At 36.3% G+C, this 22,227-nt stretch overlaps 1 protein-coding gene across 3 annotated transcripts in view; it reads left to right on the plus strand.

Annotated features, from left to right (window-relative positions):
* Positions 1–22,227, plus strand: part of SMEK2 (SMEK homolog 2, suppressor of mek1 (Dictyostelium)) — an 89,946-nt gene that overhangs the window by 1,019 nt on the left and 66,700 nt on the right. For 2 of the 3 annotated variants that reach the window (XM_012649864.1, XM_012649865.1), the window contains exons 2-4: positions 908–963; positions 13,393–13,491; positions 16,555–17,178. In XM_012649864.1, coding sequence (XP_012505318.1) covers positions 908–963; positions 13,393–13,491; positions 16,555–17,178 — 779 coding nt within the window. The remainder of the gene's footprint in view (positions 1–907; positions 964–13,392; positions 13,492–16,554; positions 17,179–22,227) is intronic. The other variant, XM_012649866.1, reaches the window with a different exon arrangement.

The raw sequence follows: 22,227 nt of genomic DNA on the forward strand, positions 1-22,227 counted from the left end.
AGTGTCCTTTCTCACTGTATTTTCCCTGAGGGCCCCGGTTGCTACGGTCGACAGGTGCTAGGGAAAACCAAAAGGCACCTTTTCCTGGAGTTATTGCTGACTGTTGCCACGATACATGTACGCACAAGCACATACATCTTTAGTCTGGGATCCCTCCAGGCTGCCTTTGTAGAAGGTGCTATGAAAAAGTGAATACCTTAGAGTCTGAGCAAGTTAGGACACCAAAGCAGATTGTGAACTCGTATTTGTTGTTTTATTGTAAAATATTTTAAAACTATAAAATGTAGAGTCGTAATTAAAACACTTTTTACAGTGTCACCTAAATGTCTCGATTTGAGCAACTGATATGTGCAGCTAATAGAAAAATAACCACCTTTATTCTTGGCATATTTTGTATTCTTGCACTTTCTCTTTTATTTTAAATAGTCACAGGCATTTATTCTTACATAAGGTATTCTTTTGTTCTTAATGAGAAAAGGATAAATGCAGCACTGTAATTTGTGTACTAAGTATTTAGATCCCTGTCATGGGGGGTTCTTTGTAATGTGTTTTATTTGTTAAACTGGGAATGCAATAAACCTTTATTAAAAAGATGGCTTCAAGTAGTCATTTAGACCTTAAAATTTTCATTTCAGTAAAATTTAATAGTCATCTGTTCTCATCTTCATGGTCTGAATGTTGGTTTTAGGTGAATTTTCTTCTTTAAAGGTTTATCGGAATAGAATGAAATATTCTAAATTAAGTAAGAAGCGTACACCTGGAAAGAAAATGTGAATTGGAATACATTTTATTACTTCAGATGTCTGGCTGAAGAGACATGAAAAGTTCGGTGGTTTTTTTAATGTATATTTTTATTCAGGGTTTTATCATTTGAGATTTACAATATATTATTTTTTTTATCTTTCAGGATCACTACTCTTGGAATCAAAGATAAATCCAAACACTGCATATCAGAAACAACAGGCAAGTAGTTGTTTATCTTTAATTTGAAAGACTTCATCTGTGATCAAGAAGTATTAATCTGACAAAGATGGGAAAGCTTTCCTGACAAGAAAAAACATGTTCAGTAAACAAAGTTACAGACCATGTGTATTTTCTTTGCAGGTTAAAAGTTTCAGACTGAAAAGTGAAAGTTTTTTGTGCTGGCAATAATTTATTATGACCTTTGAATTGAGCCACTGTTAGTTTATGTTAGAATACAATGTATTCATTAGTCTTATCTAACTGTAGTTAGCCAGATCTCTTCTGTACGCTGTACTCTAAATCTTTTATTCTGAATCACGCTTAAAGGAATGGCATAAAAGAAAATTCAAAGGGATACTCTTTAAAGCAAGGAAAGCCTATTTGTGGTGTGAAATTAGATCCTTTGACTCAAGTAAAGGTAGAAGTTTTGAAGTAGAAGCGTTTTTAATTATTGTATTTTTTTTAAATATAGTAATCAATGGATACTTTATGAAAGTGTACATTGCCAATTATGTAACATTTTCTGTTAATATTTATTGTCTTATTTGGGAAAGAAAACCTGTGCTGTGTTTTAGCATGCCTAATTAATCTGAAAATGGTAGTAGTGATTCAACCTTTTTTTTCTGTAAATGTTTTTATTTTTATTATGAAATATCTCAAAATCGGAAAGTACAGAGAATAATATAATTGGTGTCTGTAACACCACCAGATTTAACAATGTTAACATTATATCATACTGTTTCAAATCTTTTTGTAATGTTGAACATTATGGATAGAGTTTAAAGCCTCTATGTATCCATCCCATTCTATCCATTCTCCATCCTCCTCATAGGTAACCACTATTCTGAAGTTGATGTGTATTCTTTCTGTACATGCTTTTATACCTTTTCTGCATATGTATGTATCCATAAATAATATGTAGTCTTTTGTGTGTTTTTAAACTTTACACAATTGGTATCATACTCTTACATGTATTCTGCAGCTTGCATTTTTCACACATTTATTTTGAAGATTTGTTCATGTTAACAATGTAGATCTAGTTTTCTTTTTAAACACTGTATGGTACTCTGATGTATGATATACACCTGTTGTTAGACATTTGGATTATTTCCAGTTTTTGTGTGTGTGTGTGGTATGTAAAGTCAATATGGCAGAGATTTTTGAAGGAAAACAAATTATTTTAGGATGATATTTACAGCAACAATGCCTACTTTCTTCAAGGTCTATGAAAATTTGGATGCCCAGAAACAAATACTTCATAGTTGGAGGAATAAAATTGTTTATTGCACAGTTTATTAATAGTAAAGTCTTACTGTTAAATAATTGTTTTATGTATGCAATACATTCTTAGTCATTTCTTTGAACTATTTTAAAATTTTCCATATTCAATTAGTAGCTTTTTCCTCTGTTTAGAAAATGTCATGTGTTCTTTTTGGTGAAGAATCAAATTAAACATTTGTCCTGAATTGAACACCTGAAGATGTTTCCTACACCTTAAATATTTTAAGGTAGACATTTAAGTAAATTTTTCTAAATCAGCCAGGCAGATGGTTACTCTTGGTTTGTTTTTGTTTGCTTGTTTGGGGAGAAAGAAATACTAACATTTTATTATCATTTTTTACCTTACCTGCATGAATATAAAATTATCAGGAACTTTGTTCTTAAATGTGACTATGTCATAAGCAGTTCCCCACAAATTTGGTTATAATATGAGTTCTTCTCAGATGGTAAATAAGACCATTAGCTGTTGTTACTTTGGAAAGATCACATTTTGGCAAAGGTTCATATATAGGATAGTCCCCAACATTAAAAATACACAATGATTCTGTGAATATTTTAGAAATGTTTGGACATAGTTTCCTGTGTAATATTTACTACTAGAAAATTGGCTCTAGATAAATGGCATTTTTTTGTATATAAAGTATCTATAAAGTATTGGAAAAAAATACTTTCTTTAAAAAAAATTTACACCATCATTTGGAAATGTTTTCTGTAACTAATCACATTTAAATACTCTTCGGGCTTTTTTTAATTGTTTTTTTTTTAATTGAGTTTTTTTTTAAGTAAATAACATTTAGGTGTAGAATAGAACTCTGGTAAATGAGAAGAATATGAAAAAGCTTTGTATATAAAAATGAAAAACCTGTGTGAATAGGGTCACCCGTTTTATTTTCTTTATTTAAATTGGATGAACTTTTTAAATAGAAATCAGAGAGCTATTTAGGGTTTATGTTAAACTTAGTTTCCTTGAAATAGATTTGTTTTTTCATATTTGTACCCCAAATCTTGTTCATTTTGTACCTTTTACCAAGTTACACAAATTGGGGTTTCTGAATACATTTAAAATTTTCTGTTTGTTAGAATTATCCTTTTTAAAATGTCATAATTTAAGTTATTCAATGAATTAGTCTAGAAAGTTATCCATTTCCTAAATTTACAGGAAATACATTGTTCATTAGTGGCTTTTTAAATTTTTAAGATTTTTATTGTTTTAGAGATAGGGTTCTTGCTTTGTTGCCCAGGCTGGCCTCAAATTCCTGGGCTCAAAGGATTCTCCCGCCTCAGCCTCTCAAACAGCTGGGACTACAGTAGTGGGTTTTGTTTTGTTTTTTTGAGACAGAGTCACCTGAGCTAGAGTGCTATGGTGTCAGCCTAGCTCACACCAACCTCAAACTCCTGGGCTCACGCGTGCCGCAGCCTCCTGAATAGCTAGGACTACAGGCATGCACCACCACCTAAGTTTTTCTATTTTTAGTAGAGACAGGGTCTCGCTCTTGCTCAGGCTGGTCTCAAACTCCTGACCTCAAGTGATCTTCCCTCCCACCTTGACCTCCCAGACTGCTAGGATTACAGGTGTGAGCCACTGCTAGCCAGCAGTGGGTTGTTTTTTGTTTTTTTTTTAATTTTTTTTCATTAGTGGATTTTTAACAAAAATCTTGAGTGAGTGAATGAGATGTTTATAGGATATTTTGCTATATTAAAATACATCGAATAAATTCAAAAGGGAATAGATAACATTCTTTTAACATTATAGTTTTAAAATGAGCCAAGTACTAAATTATGTGCTCAGAATACATCTTTTTTTTTCAGACGCGAAGTACTGAATTGTGGGCTTGAAGTAAGTTAGAATGAGTGGAGTTCAATGTATCAAATGACTGAACAGTGAAAAGGTCATCATTGATTCACATCACTTTCTTCCTTACTGTGCACACTAATGAAGTAGTTAATGGGAAGGAGAAGATACTTAGCAATAAACTTGTTAAGTATTTAACCACACGTTGCTTAGGTTAAAATGAGGTCTTCAGGGGAAAAAAATAAACATGTTGGAAAGATAAAAGAATAACTACAACACAACATGAAATAAAGTGCCTGGTATGTGTGTTAGATTTTTAAGTCATTTAAAATCAGTCCCATGATTTTTTTTTTTTTTGAGTCAGAGTCTTGTTGCTCTGTTGGCCAGTCTAGAGTGCAGTGGCGTCATCATAGCTCACTGCAACCTCAAACTCCTGGGCTCAAGCAATCCTCCTGCCTCAGTCTCCCACGTAGCTTAGACTACAGGTGTGCACCACCACCCCTGACTAATATTTCTATTTTTAGTAAAGAAGATCTCACTCTTGGTTGGGCTGGTCTCAAACTCTTGAGCTCACGAAATTCTCCCACCTCAGCTTCCCAGAGTGCCAGGATTACAGGTGTGAACCTCCGAGCCTGGCCTAGTCTCATGATCTTGACCACATCAAAAGCAGAGTCAAAGCCAGTCATGGTGGCTGACACCTGTAGTCCCAGCTACTTGGGAGGCTGAGGTGTGAGGATTGCATGAGGCCAGGAGTTCAAGGCTATCATGCACCAGGATCATGCCTGTGAATAGTCACTGTACTCTAGGCTAGGGAACATAGTGAGACCCCATCTCTTAAAAAATAAATAAATAGAATCATAGGGATGTATAACTATTAGATTTAACACAGTTGTGTGTCACTCAGTTTAGGAGAGTCCTCATTTCCGTTTTATTGGTAGACAAAAAACAGGTGGAACACTTACAGAATAAGATGGCTGATAAAGTGTTTAACCGAGTCCTCATTTAAAGGAATGCATTTCACAGATTAGGCAACTAAGGTACAAAAAGATTAAGATTTTTGACTGAGATTATACAACAGGTGTTTTCAACACAATATATTATGAAAAGTAAATTGTATTCCACAGACTTGAGCAGTAGACAATTAAAGAAGGGAGAGGTTGATATAAGCAGGAATCATCAAGAAAAACTTCGCTCTTGGTGGTGGTGGTTGCTGAACGAACTGTGGTAGGGAAGGAAATAGTACACTGCTACAAAAGGGACACCTGTTTGCAGCAGAGATTTCTTATTTAACAGCTCGCTTTGCTAAAGAGAAGGGAGCCATTATAGGTTCTTGCGCAGAGGCCTAAAATGATGAAAGTGATACGGTGTTTAGAGAAATGAGTTCATGGCAATGTCATGAATAATAGGGGAGCAGGGTGAAGCAGAAGAGCTTTGGGTAGCAAGACCTTTTGTAATAATTAAGATACAAAAAAGATGAAACTCTGTTCCAGTGTGATAAATGGACTTGAAAAGAAGGAACAGAGCTCCAGTGTATTTTCAAGAAAGTGCTGGGAGATTCGGTGAATGATGAGATAGTAAAGAGAAGGAATCAAAGGTCACTGGTAGTGTTTTTGAGTCTTGGGACTAGGAAAATGATGGCTCTTTCCAAAAAGTGGGAAGTCAAGCAGGTTTATGTTACTTATTTGGTTTGAGGCTTGCTTATTTATTTATTTAATTTATTTTTTTGAGACGGTCTCACTCTGTCACCCAGGCTAGAGTGGTGTCATCAGCTCACTGAAACTTCAAATTCCTGGGCTGAAGCGATCCTCTTCTTCAGCCTACCTAGTAACTGGGACTACAGGTGTGGGCTGCTGTGCCCCACTAGTTTTTCTGTTTTCTGTAGAGGCGGGGTCTCCCTCTTGCTCAGGCTGGTCTCTAGCTCCTGGCCTCAAGCAATCCTCCCACCTTAGCCTCCTGAAGTACTAGGATTACAGGTGTGAGTCACTGTGCCCAGCCCTGAGGCTTGCTTTTTTTAAAAAAAAAAAAAAAAAACTTACTATGAATGTATAATACATTAGCATCATTAAAAATTCAAAAGATACATAATGAAGTCTCTTCCCACCACAGACTTTGCCCATACAATTTCCCTTACTAGAGGCCTCCCACATTACCACTTTCTTAAGTGTCGTCTTAAGTATTTTCCTATACATATATAAACAAATATGCACACAATTGCATATATAGTTTCCCTTTTATTGGCATAACCGATAGCATACTATAACTGTTCTGTGCTTTGAAGTTACAGTAAAACAAATAGAATGGTCTTATAGTGAGTTTAGAGGTAGGGTTAGAGTTCTGGTAGGAGAGATTCTAATTTAAAAATCATCAAAAGCCAGCACGGGTGTGTGCCTATAGTCTCGGCTACTTGGGAGGCTGAGGCAGAGGATTCCTTGAGGCCTAGAGTTTGAAACCAGCCTGGGCAGCATAGCAAGACTCTGTCTCTGAAAAGAAAAGAGTCATCAAATGAATTTTAAGCTGCAAGAGGGGACATCCATTGAGGGAGTAGATATAAATTGAGAAAAGAAAAGGAACAGAGCTTAAGACAGCCTTGTTGACCTGTGCATATTTATTCATTCATCCAGTAATATCTGGTTGAGTGCTGCCTATGTGATGGTCGCTATCTTTAGTGTGGATTCTTAAAGTGCAGTTGAAAGCTTTTGAAGAGTTTTTAGCATAGCAATGTCATGATCCAAAATACTGAATATCAGTCTGTGGAGTTGAAGAGAGGCAGTAAGTGGGAAACTTGTAGGGAGATTGCTGCATAGTCCAAGCAAGAGATAATGCTGGATTGGATTAGGGTGATGGAGATGAAAAGAGGTAGATGGATTTTAAGATATACAGAGAAGGTAGAATTGACAGGGCCTGCCGATGGATCAGGTGTTGATAATCAGGAAGATCCAGCAAAGCAGAAGAATAAGCAATTAGAAAGCTAGAGAACCAGAAAAATGCCTTGTCTTTCAAACCAATGGAAAACAAGAGTTCAGTAAGGGAAGGAAGGCCAGTCAGTAAGTAAATGGCTTTCATATCCAGCAAGATAAGGTTGAGAATATGCTAGGTTTTGGTTACAAGAACATCGCTGAGATGAAAATGGCCATATCTTATTGTATCTATTTCCTAATTGGCAAAATAATCCAATAAAATTGAGAATGTTGGGGGTTCAACCTTATAGTCCTGGTGGCAGATATACAAATGAGTATACAAGAAAGGGATTTCTACAATTGTGAGTGCTGTATTTAAATCACAACATGAATTTGTAATGAGTTCTCCGCGTTTAGAACTGTAACTCAGGGGCAAAAATAGAGAAAGTGAGTGATTAGGTTGGAAAGATTGGTTGGGTAGAGGAGCTTTCTGGGTCGTGGTTTGAGACAAGGCTGAGAAGGAATCTTTGAAATCAGATGGGGAGAGGTCTCTTATCTAGGGGTCTAGACACACTTAGAGAAATAAAGAGAGAAAGTTGGGAATCCAGTGGTTAAGAACTTTGTATTCTTGTAGAATTGGTTCACATTTCATATATGACATAGTAGCAGGACTGTGTCTTTAGACTTAGACAAAGTTTTTGAATTCCATTAATTTCCAGCTATGTGATTTTTAAACCCATTTTCTCTGAACTTCATTTTCTTTTTGTTTTTGGAAACAGGGACTTGCTCTGTCACCTCAGTTAGAATGCAGTGGCATCATCTTAGCTCACTGCAAGATCAGACTCCTGGTCTCAAGCAATACTTCTGCCTTAGCCTCCAGTGCCTGGCTAATAGAGATGGGGTCTCACTAGGTTGCCCAGTCTGCTCTTGAACTCCTGACTTCAAACAATCCTCCCATCTCAGCCTCCAAAGTGCTGGGATTACAGGCATGAACCTCTACACCCAGGATGAATTTCATCTTTTAAATGGAGATACTTCCTACCTCATATGATAGTTGTGAGTTATGTATAAAAAATGCTTTAGTGTTGTACCTGACACATAATAAGCTCAATAAGAGAACTATTATAAGATCCATAATAATCTTATAATCCTGACATAGGCAGGATTGTCCCCTTTTCCAATGAGGAAGATCAAAGAGGTTGAATAATTTGCTAAAGGTCACAGAAATATTGGACAGTGAAGCTGTGAGTGTTGCTCAGGTTCTAATTCTAATGCAGGGTTATTCCCATTGTATCGCAACATATCACAGATTTTGGAAAATAAAATATTGCTACTATTTGTAAGCAGTGTCATCATGTCTGTCTTGAACTAAATGTACTATTCTATCTTTTTAAAAATCAAGTTCAGAAAGAGTTTAGGTCAGGTAAAGGAACTACTAGAGGGTTAGAGGTTGCATTGTTAGGTTAATCTCACTCATTTTCAGATTTTAAAATTGATTCTGAATCTGTAAATTGAATTTTTAAAATATGCTGATATTTCAGTTTATTTTTTTCAATAAGTATTCCTTTTGGAAAACCAGCTCTGTCTGTACTGAAATTTTGTCAGAGTAGTTAGTGGCAAAAATAGGATTAGTCTGGCAAGTAGTAGGATCTCAAGTATTTCATGACTCTGAATTTTATTCCTGTTTATGAAGTGATTCAGTACTATGGGGGGAAACTAAAATAGTCCACTGATGTATTAGACCCTTTTAAATGTGTCACAAATGGTTTTGTGAATATGATTTAGCAACTGGAAACCCTTTACCCCAGAAAGATGTTATACACCAACTTTTTTTTTTTTTTTTTTTTTTTTTTTTTGAGAAGAAGGCTCGCTTTGTTGCCTGGGCTAGAATACCCTGGCGTTAGCCTAGCTCACAGCAACCTTGAACTCCTTGGCTCAAGCAATCCTCCTGCCTCAGCTTCCCTAGTAGCTGAGACTGCAGGCACACCCGGCTAATTTTTCTATTTTTAGTGGAGACAGGGTCTCACTCTTGCTCAGGCTGGTCTCAAACCCCTGACCTCAAGCAATCCTCCCGCCTCAGCCTCCCAGAGTGCTAGGACTACGGGGTGAGCCACCGTGCCCAGCCATGCACCAAGTTTTAAATACAATGGTAAGGTGTCATTTAGACCCTGGATTAAGAATCCCTGCTTTAAATATTATCTGGGCCAGGTATGGTGGCTTACATTTATAATCCTAGCACTTCGGGAGGCCTAGGCAGGAGGATTGCTTGAAGCCAGGAGTTTGAGATCAGCCTGAGCAACATAGCAAGACTCTGTCTCTACAAAAAATAGAAAAATTAGCTGGGCATGGTGGAGCATGCCTGTAGTCCCAGCTACTTGGGAGACTGAGTCAAGAGGATCACTTGAGCCCAGGAGTTTGAGGTTACAGTGAGCTGTGATGAAGCCAGTGCACTGTAGCCCAGGCAACAGAGCGAGATCCTGTGTCCAGATGGATAGATAGATAGAGATCCTATGTCTAGATAGATAGATAAAAAGAAAGAAAAGAGAAAAGGAAGAAAGAAACAGTTGGGCTCTGGGATGTGTTCTTAGTATAGAAGTTTGAAAACAACCATTTCTTATAATAAAACTATTATGACAACCTAATTCAGTAAGGGCTAAATTGTCAAGCTTCTCCAGCCCATTTTTTACTCGTAGTGTGGGCTCGCACATAATCACCTTTTTCATCCTTTTAAAGGACCTGACCAAACGTAACTGACTTATTCTCCCTGAAAGCTCATTTAAAATCTGATTTCCATAGGGACACGGTGGTTAAATGTTTTAGTTAATAGAAGAAAATTCCAAGCTTCTTTTGGTTTAAACAGAGGCATTTTTAATGTCCCAAAGAGATGAAATCATCTGCCATGCACAAATGAGTAGAAAATGTAATAGCACAAAACACAATGGTTGGAAACAGACTTTGCCGTGAAAAATGAAGCTTGGCTGTATCTATGTTTTTTGGACTTACAGGACACCCTGCCATTTGACACTTTTCATTGTTTTAAGTATTCTTGTGCAAGCTCTATACTCTCTCTCCCAGGAGCTTTTACTCTGACCCTTGTTAATAAACGGTCTTAAGCAGTGCTCCATCTGGGTATTTTATTACTGAAGTGGTGGGGAAGGTAGTAGGATAGGATTTATGACCCATTTGGAGTATATACGTAGAGCTGGAAGATCCCTACTCTGATGACACTTTCCTACCCACTTTTAACCAACTGGAGATACAGTTAGATCATTTCTCAAATTTGACTTATCAAAACAATTACCTGGGACCCTTGTTAAAAATAAGGATTCTTGGCCTTCACTCCAGACCTGTGCCCAGGGCAGAAGCATGGGAATCTTGTTTTTAACCATTCCCCAAGGTCCATCCTCTTTGCATTGAAAAAGAACTCTAAATATAAATCCCATTTAGTTTCTGGGATTTTTGACTAGATGAGGGCAAAGAATTTAGGTTAAGAATGGGAAGGAAAGAGCAAAAGAACATGTTGAAAAGGGGAGTTTAGTTACCATAATTCAGATTTCATTGTTTACCTGAACCTTCTCTCAGAGAGTGGATTGAAGCCAAAATGGAAGGGGTCTTCATTGGCTGGATAAAGAGTTTTGGATTTCATTGTGTAGTACTATCTCCGTCTGTAGATAGACTATCTGTAGGATAGTCCAAAATGGAATACACAGTAGGAGCATTGGAGTTTGAGAAGAAACCTTCTGTTTATATAATTTATCAAAAGAAGATATTGAATTTTGTTAATATTTAATAAACAGTACATCAAATGGTGAAGAGTCAAAAATATACATGGTATTCTAAGCAAAGAATAACATTTCCATGAAAAGTGTTCCCTACTGTGATATTTTGAAATACAATTTTGATCTTTGTCCAGTTTGCTAGCATAGAAGTCCTAAAATCCTTGGAATCTTCAAAGTGATAAGTGTCTTTTTGTGTGCTAATAAGTTGACTGGTGACTGGCAGCTCCTAGGTTGCTTCAGAAAGGGGACTGGTCACTGGAGAGACCAAGGCATGATTTCAAGGTTCAGACTTTCAGCCCTTCCCCCTCCCCAGAGGGGAGAAATCGAAGGTTAAGTCTTTGACCAGTGGCCAATGATTTAATCAATCATGCCTCTATAAAAGCTCACATATACTGGGTTCTGGGTTAAGAGAGCTTCCAAGTAGCTGAACAAGTGAAGGTTCCTAGAAGGTGGTATGTCTGGGAAGCCCCTTAACCCATACCTCACCCTGTGCCTTCATTTGTATCCTTTAAAATAACCATGTAAATGTAAGTTAAATGTTTCTCTGAGTTCTGTGAGCTACTCTAGCAAAGTAATTGAACCTAAGGAGGGGGTTGTGGGAGCCCCGATTTATAGCTGGTTGGTTGGAAGCACAGGTAAAACAACGTAGGCCTTGCAATTGGCATCAGAAGTAGGGGGCAGTCTTATGGGACTGAGCCCTCAGCCTATGGGATCTGATACTCTCTCCAGGTAAACAGTGTCAGAATTGAATTGGAAGAATTCTGCAGCTGGTGTCCACTGCAGAATGAATTAATTGATTGTTGGTGGAGAGAAATCCCTATACACATCTTGGTGACCAGAGGTCACAAAAGTGATTTGTGTTGTGAGAGCGTGGTTGGAGAAACTGAGTTTGTTTATTCCTGTATTCTCATACCTACCTGTGGTGAATTATCATAGCCCATGTGTGCAGATAACTGTTTACAAATATTTTTTTAGTTTATCCTAACCCAAACAAAATGGACAAGTGCGTTAAAAAGCGTTGATAATATTGTAAGTGCCAATGAAGAAGATAATAGTCAAACTGACATTTATACTCCTACTGGAAGCTATTTGTCAGCCATGTGACAAAACAGAAACAATGATATAATAGATCTGACAAGAAGTTGCCCCTCCCAAAAAGTTTAGAGTTATTGAAAGGATAATTTTAAATACGGATTTGTAACCACTGTCATGTATGAGTGTACTAGGCCCTAAGGGTACATTGAGTCTTAAAATGCTAACTAATAATATAGAAGCATTACAGTTCAAATATTTAAACATTTTGCTCATATTATCTTTATATAAGCTTTTTCTATTTTAGTTTGTGTTTTATAATGTATTCCTATGAAGTCTCTGGGAAGATAATTGAGAAGTTCTGAGTAAAAGTTTGTTTGTAAAAGGAGTTCCAAAAAAATTTGATTTTTTTAAAAGGTTTGAAAATTTCTGTAGATGAGGGGAGCGAATGAAGAATTTTAAACAAGAGTGACCTGATAAAATTTTAGAATAACTCTGGTAGCAAATTTCCTTTTCAGAAAGCATAGCCAGAAAGAAGGTAGAACATAGATTTCCAGCTATTCTTACCAGATTACTTAACAAATAAGAAGTATTCATTTGAGCCTGGATTAATTAAAGAGTATTTTTCATTTACTGTTTAGAGCTAAAAAGTACTGAAATGTTTCCATTTTCAAGACTTTTTCTTTATTAATCTGGGGTTCATTTTTAGTTTTATGTTTCTTAATGTTAGGTCATATTTATAAGTACTACTCAGATGGACAAATCATCAAATATAAGGTATTTTGTAGATTATATTTTTGGTAGAGTATAAACTCAATTTATATATATTTTTGGAAATAAATGTTTTAACCACATTAAACTTTTCATTATTATGTAACCTTAAAAGAGTGTTCATTTTATTGTGTAGTGACTTTAGTGTTTAAACATGTACATTTGTATATGTGTGTTTTAATTTAAACAGAAGTCTTTTACAGGGGATAACAACCTTTTCCTAAAAACATAACTAATCTTTCAGTAGGGGTATAATTGAGGACATTCTAGGAAAGTGCTTATTTGAACCTTGGGTTGATTTTTCTACAAGCCCGGATGCTGTTGGTACTACTTATAGGCAGAGCAAATAGCTTCATTTCACCATTGTATTGCATTTCTTAAGATTCTGAATTCTTTTCCATATTTTAAAAAGAAAGGCAAAAATAGAAAGAATTAAGCCTTAAATATTTCCGGGTAGTAGTTACCTTACTTTTAACCAGTTGACAACCAGTTTAAAGTAACTAGTAGGTAGTTAGCGAATGGAACAACTGATTTTCTGGCAACAACAGAAAGTAGATGGTTAGAATATCTATATTACAGTTTTGGCCAAGAGTGGCTAACCTTTCCATTACATATTATCTTGATAACATGAGCCAGAGCCTACTAACCTGTTTTAATATTTTTTGTTTTAGAAAACTGCTCAATGTCATTTTTAGTACCAAAGCTACTATTTCATTACCAATATACTACTAAAAATGTCAATTGAGTATATATTAATTGCATTTATCAGAGGGCATTTGTCACTGCTATGTTGTTTCCAGTTTTCTTGTTCTTTATTTATACTTTGTAGATATTTCTTTTCTAATGTGATGATGTAGAAATCTTTATTTTTAAACAGGATACATTAATTGTTTGGTCAGAAGCTGAGAACTATGATCTGGCTTTAAGTTTTCAAGAAAAAGCTGGCTGTGATGAGATCTGGGAAAAAATTTGTCAGGTAAGGTGGTTTTTATAATTTTTGTGTTTGCATGTGTTCTTGAATTTTTGTTTCCTTTTTACTTTAAAGACCTGTACTAGAATGTGGGAGACATGTCTTGGTGTGAGACTTTGACAACCTAACCTGGAAATTTTTTATATTCTACCGCAAATTCTTTTACTTAAAAATTAAAAAACAAAAAAACAACTTTGTCATAATTTTGTTTTACCACTTTAGATTTTGATAGCATGTATTCAGATTAATACCCTATAGAATCACAAGATCTTTAAACAGACTAAAAGAAGATTAAATAATGATGTTGAGGCTCTTAGGGTTTCTTTTTTCTTTAATATTTGATCATATGTTTGCCTAATGTTTATGAATACTGTGCCAGGCAGTAACGATCAAAAGTACTCATGACTTAGGGTAGTCTGAAGGTAGTGACTTATCTCAAGTGATTGTTGACAATCTTTGCAGATGGAACTCCTCATTCTGCTCATTCCCCCCTTCTCACTGCCATACTTGGCTAGTCTTAAAAAAGTGAAAGTATTCTTGACTTCAGCTCATGTTGAACTTACAGTGTAACAGAATATATAGGATATGTGGTAACTCTTAGGTAACTAGAGTTTTTTTAAAATAAACTTTGTGAACAGAAAATACAGAGAGTTCCTATATACCCTCCTCCCTGGCACCACCACCCTCCCAACTGCACGTAGTACAGTAAGATAAGCATCTTATGTTAGTATGATACATTTATTACAGTTAATGAACTAATATTAATACATTATTATTAACTAAAATCCATGCTTTATTCAGATTTCCTCAGCTTTTCCCTAATGTCCTTTTTCTGTTCCAGGATACCACATTGCATTTACTAGTCATGTCTCCTTATCTCTTTAGGCTTCTCTTGGCTGTGACAGTTGGTATTCGGAATTTTTAATAATCATGACATTCATTTTAACTATCATTTTCTATAAATGGGAGATCACTATGTTTCAGTGGTTGCCTAGTGCAATACTTTGTAATTGTGTTTTTTTTGGCTACTGTCATGTTCACTTATGTGAGCTTTACTGGCTAGTGATTCTTATCACTAAAGGTTCTTGAGTTAGTTTTTTGGATATGACCACAATCATGTTTTTCCCTTCATCCTCCCAATAACATTGCCACACAGTGGCTCAAGAAAAGTATATGTGAACCTTCCTATTCTTTATAAGGCTTATTTGGCATGTGGCCCTGGGTTACTAAACTTCTCTTAACTGGGAGTACATAGTTTGTTTCTTTCCTCATATCTTACTATGCATCGAGTATTGCCAGAGCATTATTAGCATAAATTATTAAATAGCAGAATTCCAGCTGATTAACAATTGAAATCAGTAATCAGTAAATATGATTTTGCATAATTCATGCAACATACATAAAATAAAATCCAAATTGTTATTGGTTTGCCTGTTTTTAAACGTATGGGTGGTTTTATTCCCCATCTGTTCCCCAAGGATTGAGGTTGAATTTTTTGTGTGCAAAGTTTTCCATAAAATGGTGGATGGGCACGGTGGCTCACGCCTGTAATCCTAGCACTCTGGAACGCCGAGGCGGGAGGATCGCTTGAGGTCAGGAGTTAAGAGACCAGCCTGGGCAATGACAAGACCCCGTCTCTATAAAAAATAAAAAATTAGCTGGGTGTGATGGCATGCACGTGTAGCCTCAGCTACTTGAGAGGCTGAGGCAGGAGGATGGTTTGAGCCCAGGATTTGAGGTTGCAGTGAGCTATGATGACACCACTGCACTCTAGCTCGGGCGACAGAGCAAAACTCTGTTTCAATAAAAAAAGAAAAAAAAAAGTTTTCTGTAAAATGAGATTTAATTTAAAACCTGAAAATGACCTCACTTTTAGACTTATAAGATGCATTCAACAATATTTGCTGTTCTTGATTCAAGATAAGTTTTGATTGTATATTTATACATGAAATGGCAAAAAAACTGATCCATGCAAATAATAAAATCATATTAGGCCGGGTGCGGTGGCTCACACCTGTATTCCTAGCACTCTGGGAGGCCAAGGTGGGAGGATTGCTTGAGCTCAGAAGTTCGAGACCAGCCTGAGCAAGAGTGAGACCCTGGCTCTACAAAAAAGAAAAATTAGTCGGGCATGGTGGCTCACACCCGTAGTCCCAGCTACTCTGGAGGCTGAGACAGGGAGATTGCTAGACCCCAGGAGTTTGAGGTTGCAGTGAGCTCTGATGATGTCACTGCACTCTAGCCAGGACAACAGAGCAAGACTCTGCCTCAAAAAAGAAAAAGCATATTAAAAGGTATAAAATTATTAAAATCATTATTAAAAAAGAGAATATTATAGTAATGTGTATGAGGCTGTTCAGAGTATTAACAATATATAAAAGATAACTTTTTTTAAATTATAAATTCCTGAAGTGATATTTTATTTTGTATTCTTCATCTTCTCCTTAATACCAGCGTGGTAACTGACACATATTGTGCGTGTATTCAGTATACATTTAATGAATGAATAATGCAGAAGACAGACATCTTATTTAGAACTAGGATGTTGATTTACATTATCTGCTAGAACATAAATTTATATGGCGGGTAATATTTTCCAGTGATTAACTTTATAGATTGTACCCTGTCCTATCACAGTGATGTTATAGGTTGCTTTAAGAGTCACACTTAGTGATATTGGGATAAATGGAAGTTACCTTCAGCAAAATTCAAAATTATTAGGTGTAGTGAAGTTATTAAACAACTGTGGTTATTACATAACTTAATACCATAAATCTACATAATAGCTGAAAATTTCAGGTTATCGGGGATTAGAGTTAACCTTAAGTTATAGGTTGAGAAATTTGTAGGTGAAATTATCTGGAGTTATTTACTTAGACTCAAATAGTTGACTCTAAACTTCGTGTATTTTCCCTGACTATACTTCACTGTTGATTAGCAGTGACTCTATTACTAGTGTTGGTTCTTCGCAAGGTATTTTTACTGAAGTTCAATGGTCAGTGATTTGATTTCCAAGATTTTGAGTTATTTTGTATTTTAAAGTAACTAGCTATACTTGGGTATTTTTAGGTTCAAGGTAAGGACCCATCAGTGGAAGTCACACAGGACCTCATTGATGAATCAGAAGAAGAACGATTCGAAGAAATGCCTGAAACCAGTCATCTGATTGACCTGCCCACGTGTGAACTCAATAAACTTGAAGAGATTGCTGATTTAATTACCTCAGTTCTCTCCTCACCTATCCGTAGGGAAAAGCTGGCTCTGGCCTTGGAAAATGAAGGCTATATTAAAAAACTACTGCAGCTATTCCGGGCTTGTGAGAATCTAGAAAACACTGAAGGCTTGCACCATTTGTATGAAATTATTAGAGGAATCTTATTCCTAAATAAGGCAACTCTTTTTGAGGTAATGTTTTCTGATGAGTGTATCATGGATGTCGTGGGATGCCTTGAATATGACCCTGCTTTGGCTCAGCCAAAAAGACATAGAGAATTCTTGACCAAAACTGCAAAGTTTAAGGAAGTTATACCAATAACAGACTCTGAACTAAGGCAAAAAATTCATCAGACTTACAGGGTACAGTACATTCAGGACATCATTTTGCCTACACCATCTGTTTTTGAGGAGAATTTTCTTTCTACTCTTACATCTTTTATTTTCTTCAACAAAGTTGAGATAGTCAGCATGTTGCAGGTAAGTAAACTGAGGTATTCTTCACAATTCTGCTTTCAGATATTTAGTTCCTTTAATCATTCAAGCTGGTGTTCATTCCCTTCTTTTTTTAAAGATTTCTTCTGTTTACTTTAAATGTACTGTTAGTATAAAAACCCGTACTTTATCTGTGGTTTTATGAAGGAGAATACATTTTTAATGCAACTTTTTATATTATTAAACGAGTAATGACACAGCTGGGGTTTTTTTAATTTAATTTTTGTATTTTTAAAATTGACATAGGCCGGGTACGGTCGCTCACACCTATAACCCTAGCACATTGGGAGGCCGAGGCGGGAAAATCACTTGAGCTCAGGAGTTGGAGACCAACCTTAGCAAGAGCAAGACCTTGTCTCTACAGAAAAAAATAGAAAAATTAGCCAGGCATGGTGGTGTGAATCTGTAGTCCCAGCTACTGGGGAGGCTGAGACAGAAGGATCACTTGAGCTCAGGAGTGTGAGGTTGCTGTGAGCTAGGCTGATGCCACGGCACTCTAGCCAGGGTGACAGAGTGAGTCTCTGTCTCCAAAAACAAATAAATAAAGTAAAATTTACATTGTGTATACATGACATAAAATTCACCAGTTTACCCAATTTTAAGTGTACAATTCAGTGACATTAAGTACATTCACAGTGTTAATGCAACAATCACCACCATCTATTTCCTGGATTTTTTCATCATCCCAAACAGAAACTCTGTACCCATTAAACAGTACCTCCCCATATCCCCTACTCCAGCTCTTTGGTAACCATTATTCTACTTTCTGTCTCTATGAATTTGCCTGTTATAGAAACTGATGAGTATCTTTTAATCCATTTCAAGAGACATAGTTATTATTAGAGTATGTATGTGTGCTTAAAGCTTCCCAAATAATTCGTGTGTGCAACCAGGATTCAGAAACACTCAGTAATTTTCAGGTTATTTGCTGTGTGAAAGTGATTTTATTTTGTCTCAAGTTATAAAATAAGAGTTTTATACCATGTTTATCATGTTAATAGTTTACACCCTAACAGTACAGTAAGTATGCTTTTGAAGAATTTGCATTTCTTGTGGTATTAGACTATACTCAGTTTTCTACATAGCTACTTTTGTTATTTCTATAACAGTTACTAAGTGTATTGAGCAGCTACTATGTACTTACTTTTGTGGTTCTCAAAGTGTGTTCTGTGGACCCCTCGAGGTTCTTGAAGCCCTTTCAGAGGAGTCTATGAGCTTTTCCCTTTCCCACTTCATGTCAGCATGAGACTGTATTTTTTTAATATACCTCAGCCCAAAGAACATATCACAACAGATGAAATGCTAAAAAAGATAGAAGAATCTAGTTATCTTTTTGTTAAGCCAAACATTAGATTTGCAAAAATTTAAGAGAGTTACTCATCTTTCTAAATTTTTAAAATTTTGGATTGTATAGTTTCTCTTAAAAATATTTACATAAACATAATGACTCATTTTAAAAATGAATTTATAAATATTTTCACATGCTCAGTCTTAATTTTAATTGTGGTAAATGTTTACAAGCATAATGCACGTAATGAAGGCTGTTTAGGGTCCTCCATAATTTTTAAGAGTTTAAAGGGGTCCTGAGACCAAGTAGATGAGAACATCTGTCTTAGTGTTAACTATTAGACTCCATTTTATGACATTTCCAACCAATATTCATCTTTCTATTATTATTACTTTACTTTTTATACAGGATTTACTTCTCCAGATCATTTTTTCACTTAGCAACTTTTCACTGTTCCCCAATAATGAGTGTAAAGGAGACTAGATGTTCACATTAGCTTCTTTTTATAATATATGGAATTTGTTTGTGGTTTTTTTTTTTTTTTTTTTTTTTTTTTTTTTTTTGAGACATTGTCTCCCTCTGTAGCCCAGGCTGGTCTCAAACTCCTGGGCTCAAGTGATTCTTCTGTCTCAGCCTTCTGAATAGCTGGGACCACAGGCGTGCACCAACACACCCAGCTAATTTTATTATTTTTTATAGAGACAGGCTCTTGCTCTGTTGCCTACACTGGTCTTGAACTCCTTGCCTCAGGCAGGCCTTCTCGCCTCAGCCTCCCAGAGTGCTAGGATTACAAGCATGAGCCATCTCGCCCGACCAGGTCCTATTTTTTAAAAAACCATACTGTATAATTCACGGGGCTATTTGACTTGCTGACAGAAAAACAGTTATAGTCTGAGGAGATTGGAAATAGAGTTACACTCTGAAGTTGACGTAAAGGACCCAGTGACAGAAGTTCAAATGTAGCTTTCAATGACTGCTTTTGACTTCAGAAGGGTTCCCAAATCCATCATAGTAAAATCATAAGTAGTTTTTTATATTTAAAAATAAATTATGCAAATAATCTAAATATTTGTAATACTTTATATGTCATTTTACATACTTTGTCATAGGTTTATTTGTGAAGGCTGTAGTTACATAAATCAAATGAAGCTTTAAAAAGAAAGTCATTAGCTGGGTGTGGTAACTCAAGCCTATAATCCCAGCTACTCAACCTGAGGTCAGGAGTTCCAGGCTGCAGTGAGCTCTGATCTCACCACTGCTCTGTAGCCTGGGTGGCAGTGAGACCCCATCTCAAAAATAAATAAATAAAATTAATTAAAGTCTCACTCCTTTCTGGTCCATTTTGTGAAATAGATACTGTGAACCACCACATTTTTTATCTAGTGTTTATTTATTTTTAATTTTATTTATTTTTTTAGGGACAGTCTTGTGCTCTCGCCCAGGCTGGAGCGCAGTGATACAATCATAGCTCGCTGTAACCTTGAATTCCTGGGCTCAAGTGATTCTCCCACCTCAGCCTCCCAAGTAGCTAGAACATGTACCACCACACTCAGCTAATTTTAAAAAATTTTTTTTGTACAATCAGGGTCTTGATACGTTACCCAGGCTGGTCTTGGACTCTTGGCCTCAAGTGATCCTCCCTGATTGTAGGATTACAGGGTGAGCCACCATGCCCCAGCCTATCTAGGGTTTAACATTTAATTATCCCCTATGTGCCAGCAGTGATGCTGAATTCTGTTTTCAACAATGTGTGAAAAGGAAAGTAATTAAGATTGTGGCCAGTGGCTTCTAAATGTTCATTTCCTAAAGCCCAACTATGAGGTTTCCATACAGAAATTTTTTGGCTAGGTATTAGGTGTTTCCAGACATCTTCTGGCTATCTAGTACACATATCTGTGGCTTCTTTTTTTGTTTGTTTTTGTTTTGAGAAAGGATCTTGCTCTATTGCCAGGGCTAGAGTGCAGTGGCATCATTACAGCTCACAGCAACCTCAAACTCCTGGGCTCAAGCAATCCTTCTGCCTCAGCCTCCTCAGTCGCTGGGACTACAGGCACGTGCCACCATGCCCAGCTAATTTTTTCTATATATACTTTTAGTTGTCCAGATAATTCCTATTTTTAGTAGAGACAGGGTCTCGCTCTTGCTCAGGCTGGTCTTGAATTTCTGAGCTCAAGCAATCCTCCCTCCTTGGCCTCCCAGAGTGCTAGGATTACAGGCGTGAGCCACCGCACCCGGCCAGTGGTAGCTTCTTGAGCTCAAGGTTTTCCATACATTTTCAGAATAATCTGACAGAAAATGTTATTAAAGCAGAACTCTAATTTCATAAGCCTTCCTTGATCCTTCCAACTAGAAGTTACAAATAAATCTTCCTTCTTTAAATTCCTGTAGTATTTAAAGATATATCATTTTTGGTATTTACCACTTTAAAAATTTTACTACAGTTAATTATTTTATTAAAATAACTTCCCTATTAGGCTGTAATGATCTTTGGTTCTTTTTTAAAACACTTTGTCAATTTGTTGCTGCCAAGTATTCTAGCATAACATCTTCCAAAAAGCGGTGTTTCTTTCTTTTTTTTTTTTTTTTATTATTCCAGGGCCTTAATATATATTAAGGAATGAACATAAAAAGATAAATCAATGCTAAGAAAAAAAAAATCAGATGACCTACTAGATGACCTATTAATTCTACTTATGGAAATCATTAAGGGAAGGAATTAGGGATGTACTCAACACAATCATGGATTGTGAGTTTCAGTATTTATGTCAGTTTTTTCCTTTGTAATTTAATAGTCCATGCTTATTGTAGAAAATAGATAAGCAAAAAAGAAAACTACTCATTATCTATAATCCACAGATAACCACAGTTAACATTTTAATGTGTATCCCTTCTGTAACACACAAATTTATATTTAAAAATGCATACTCTGTTTTTGTTTGTCCTTTTAATCAGTGTGTAGGGAAATTAACACTTATCCATCTTGATACCTGAGAGTCAGCAATATAAAAAGCAGTTATTATAGTATTTTGTCATCTAGTTATATTCTTGGGGACCTCAAGACCATGTAAGACTCTATACCAGTTGGCTGTAGTTTATTGTATTTCATGAGTTCTTGAGTTTTAAAGGGCTTTGTAATTTTATCTGCTGACAGAATTCAGCCTCCTTTACTGTTTTCTCTGTATTGTGTCTTAGAATTCTTGTTTTTTGGCCAGGTGCTGTGGCTCATGCCTGTAATCCTAGCACTCTGGGAGGCCAAGGCAGGAGGATTGCTTGAGCTCAGGAGTTGGAGACCAGCCTGAGCAAGAGCAAGACCCTGTCTCTACTAAAAAGAGAAAACTTATTTGGGATCCATGGCACGTGCCTGTGCTCCCTGCTACTCAGGAGGCTGAGGCAGGAGGATTGCTTAAGCCCAGAAGTTTGAGGTTGTAGTGAGCTCTGATGACATCACTGTATTCAGGGCAACAAAGTGAGACTCTGTCTCAAAAAACAATAAAAATAAAAAACAATTCTTATTTTTCTAATCTGCTATAGACTGACAGTGAGATCCTCAGATTTATTTGAATTGTGTTTAAATTAAGAGTAAATAGGGCCGGGCGTGGTGGCCCACGCCTGTAATCCCAGCACTCTGGAGACGGGGGCATCGCTTGAGGTCGGGAATTTGAGACCAGCCTGAGCAAGAGTGAGACCCTGTCTCTACTAAAAATAGAAAGAAATTATCTGGACAACTAAAAATATATATATAGAAA

Source organism: Propithecus coquereli, unplaced genomic scaffold (assembly GCF_000956105.1).
Source record: "Propithecus coquereli isolate 6110/MARCELLA unplaced genomic scaffold, Pcoq_1.0 Scaffold305, whole genome shotgun sequence".
NCBI lineage: Eukaryota > Metazoa > Chordata > Mammalia > Primates > Indriidae > Propithecus > Propithecus coquereli.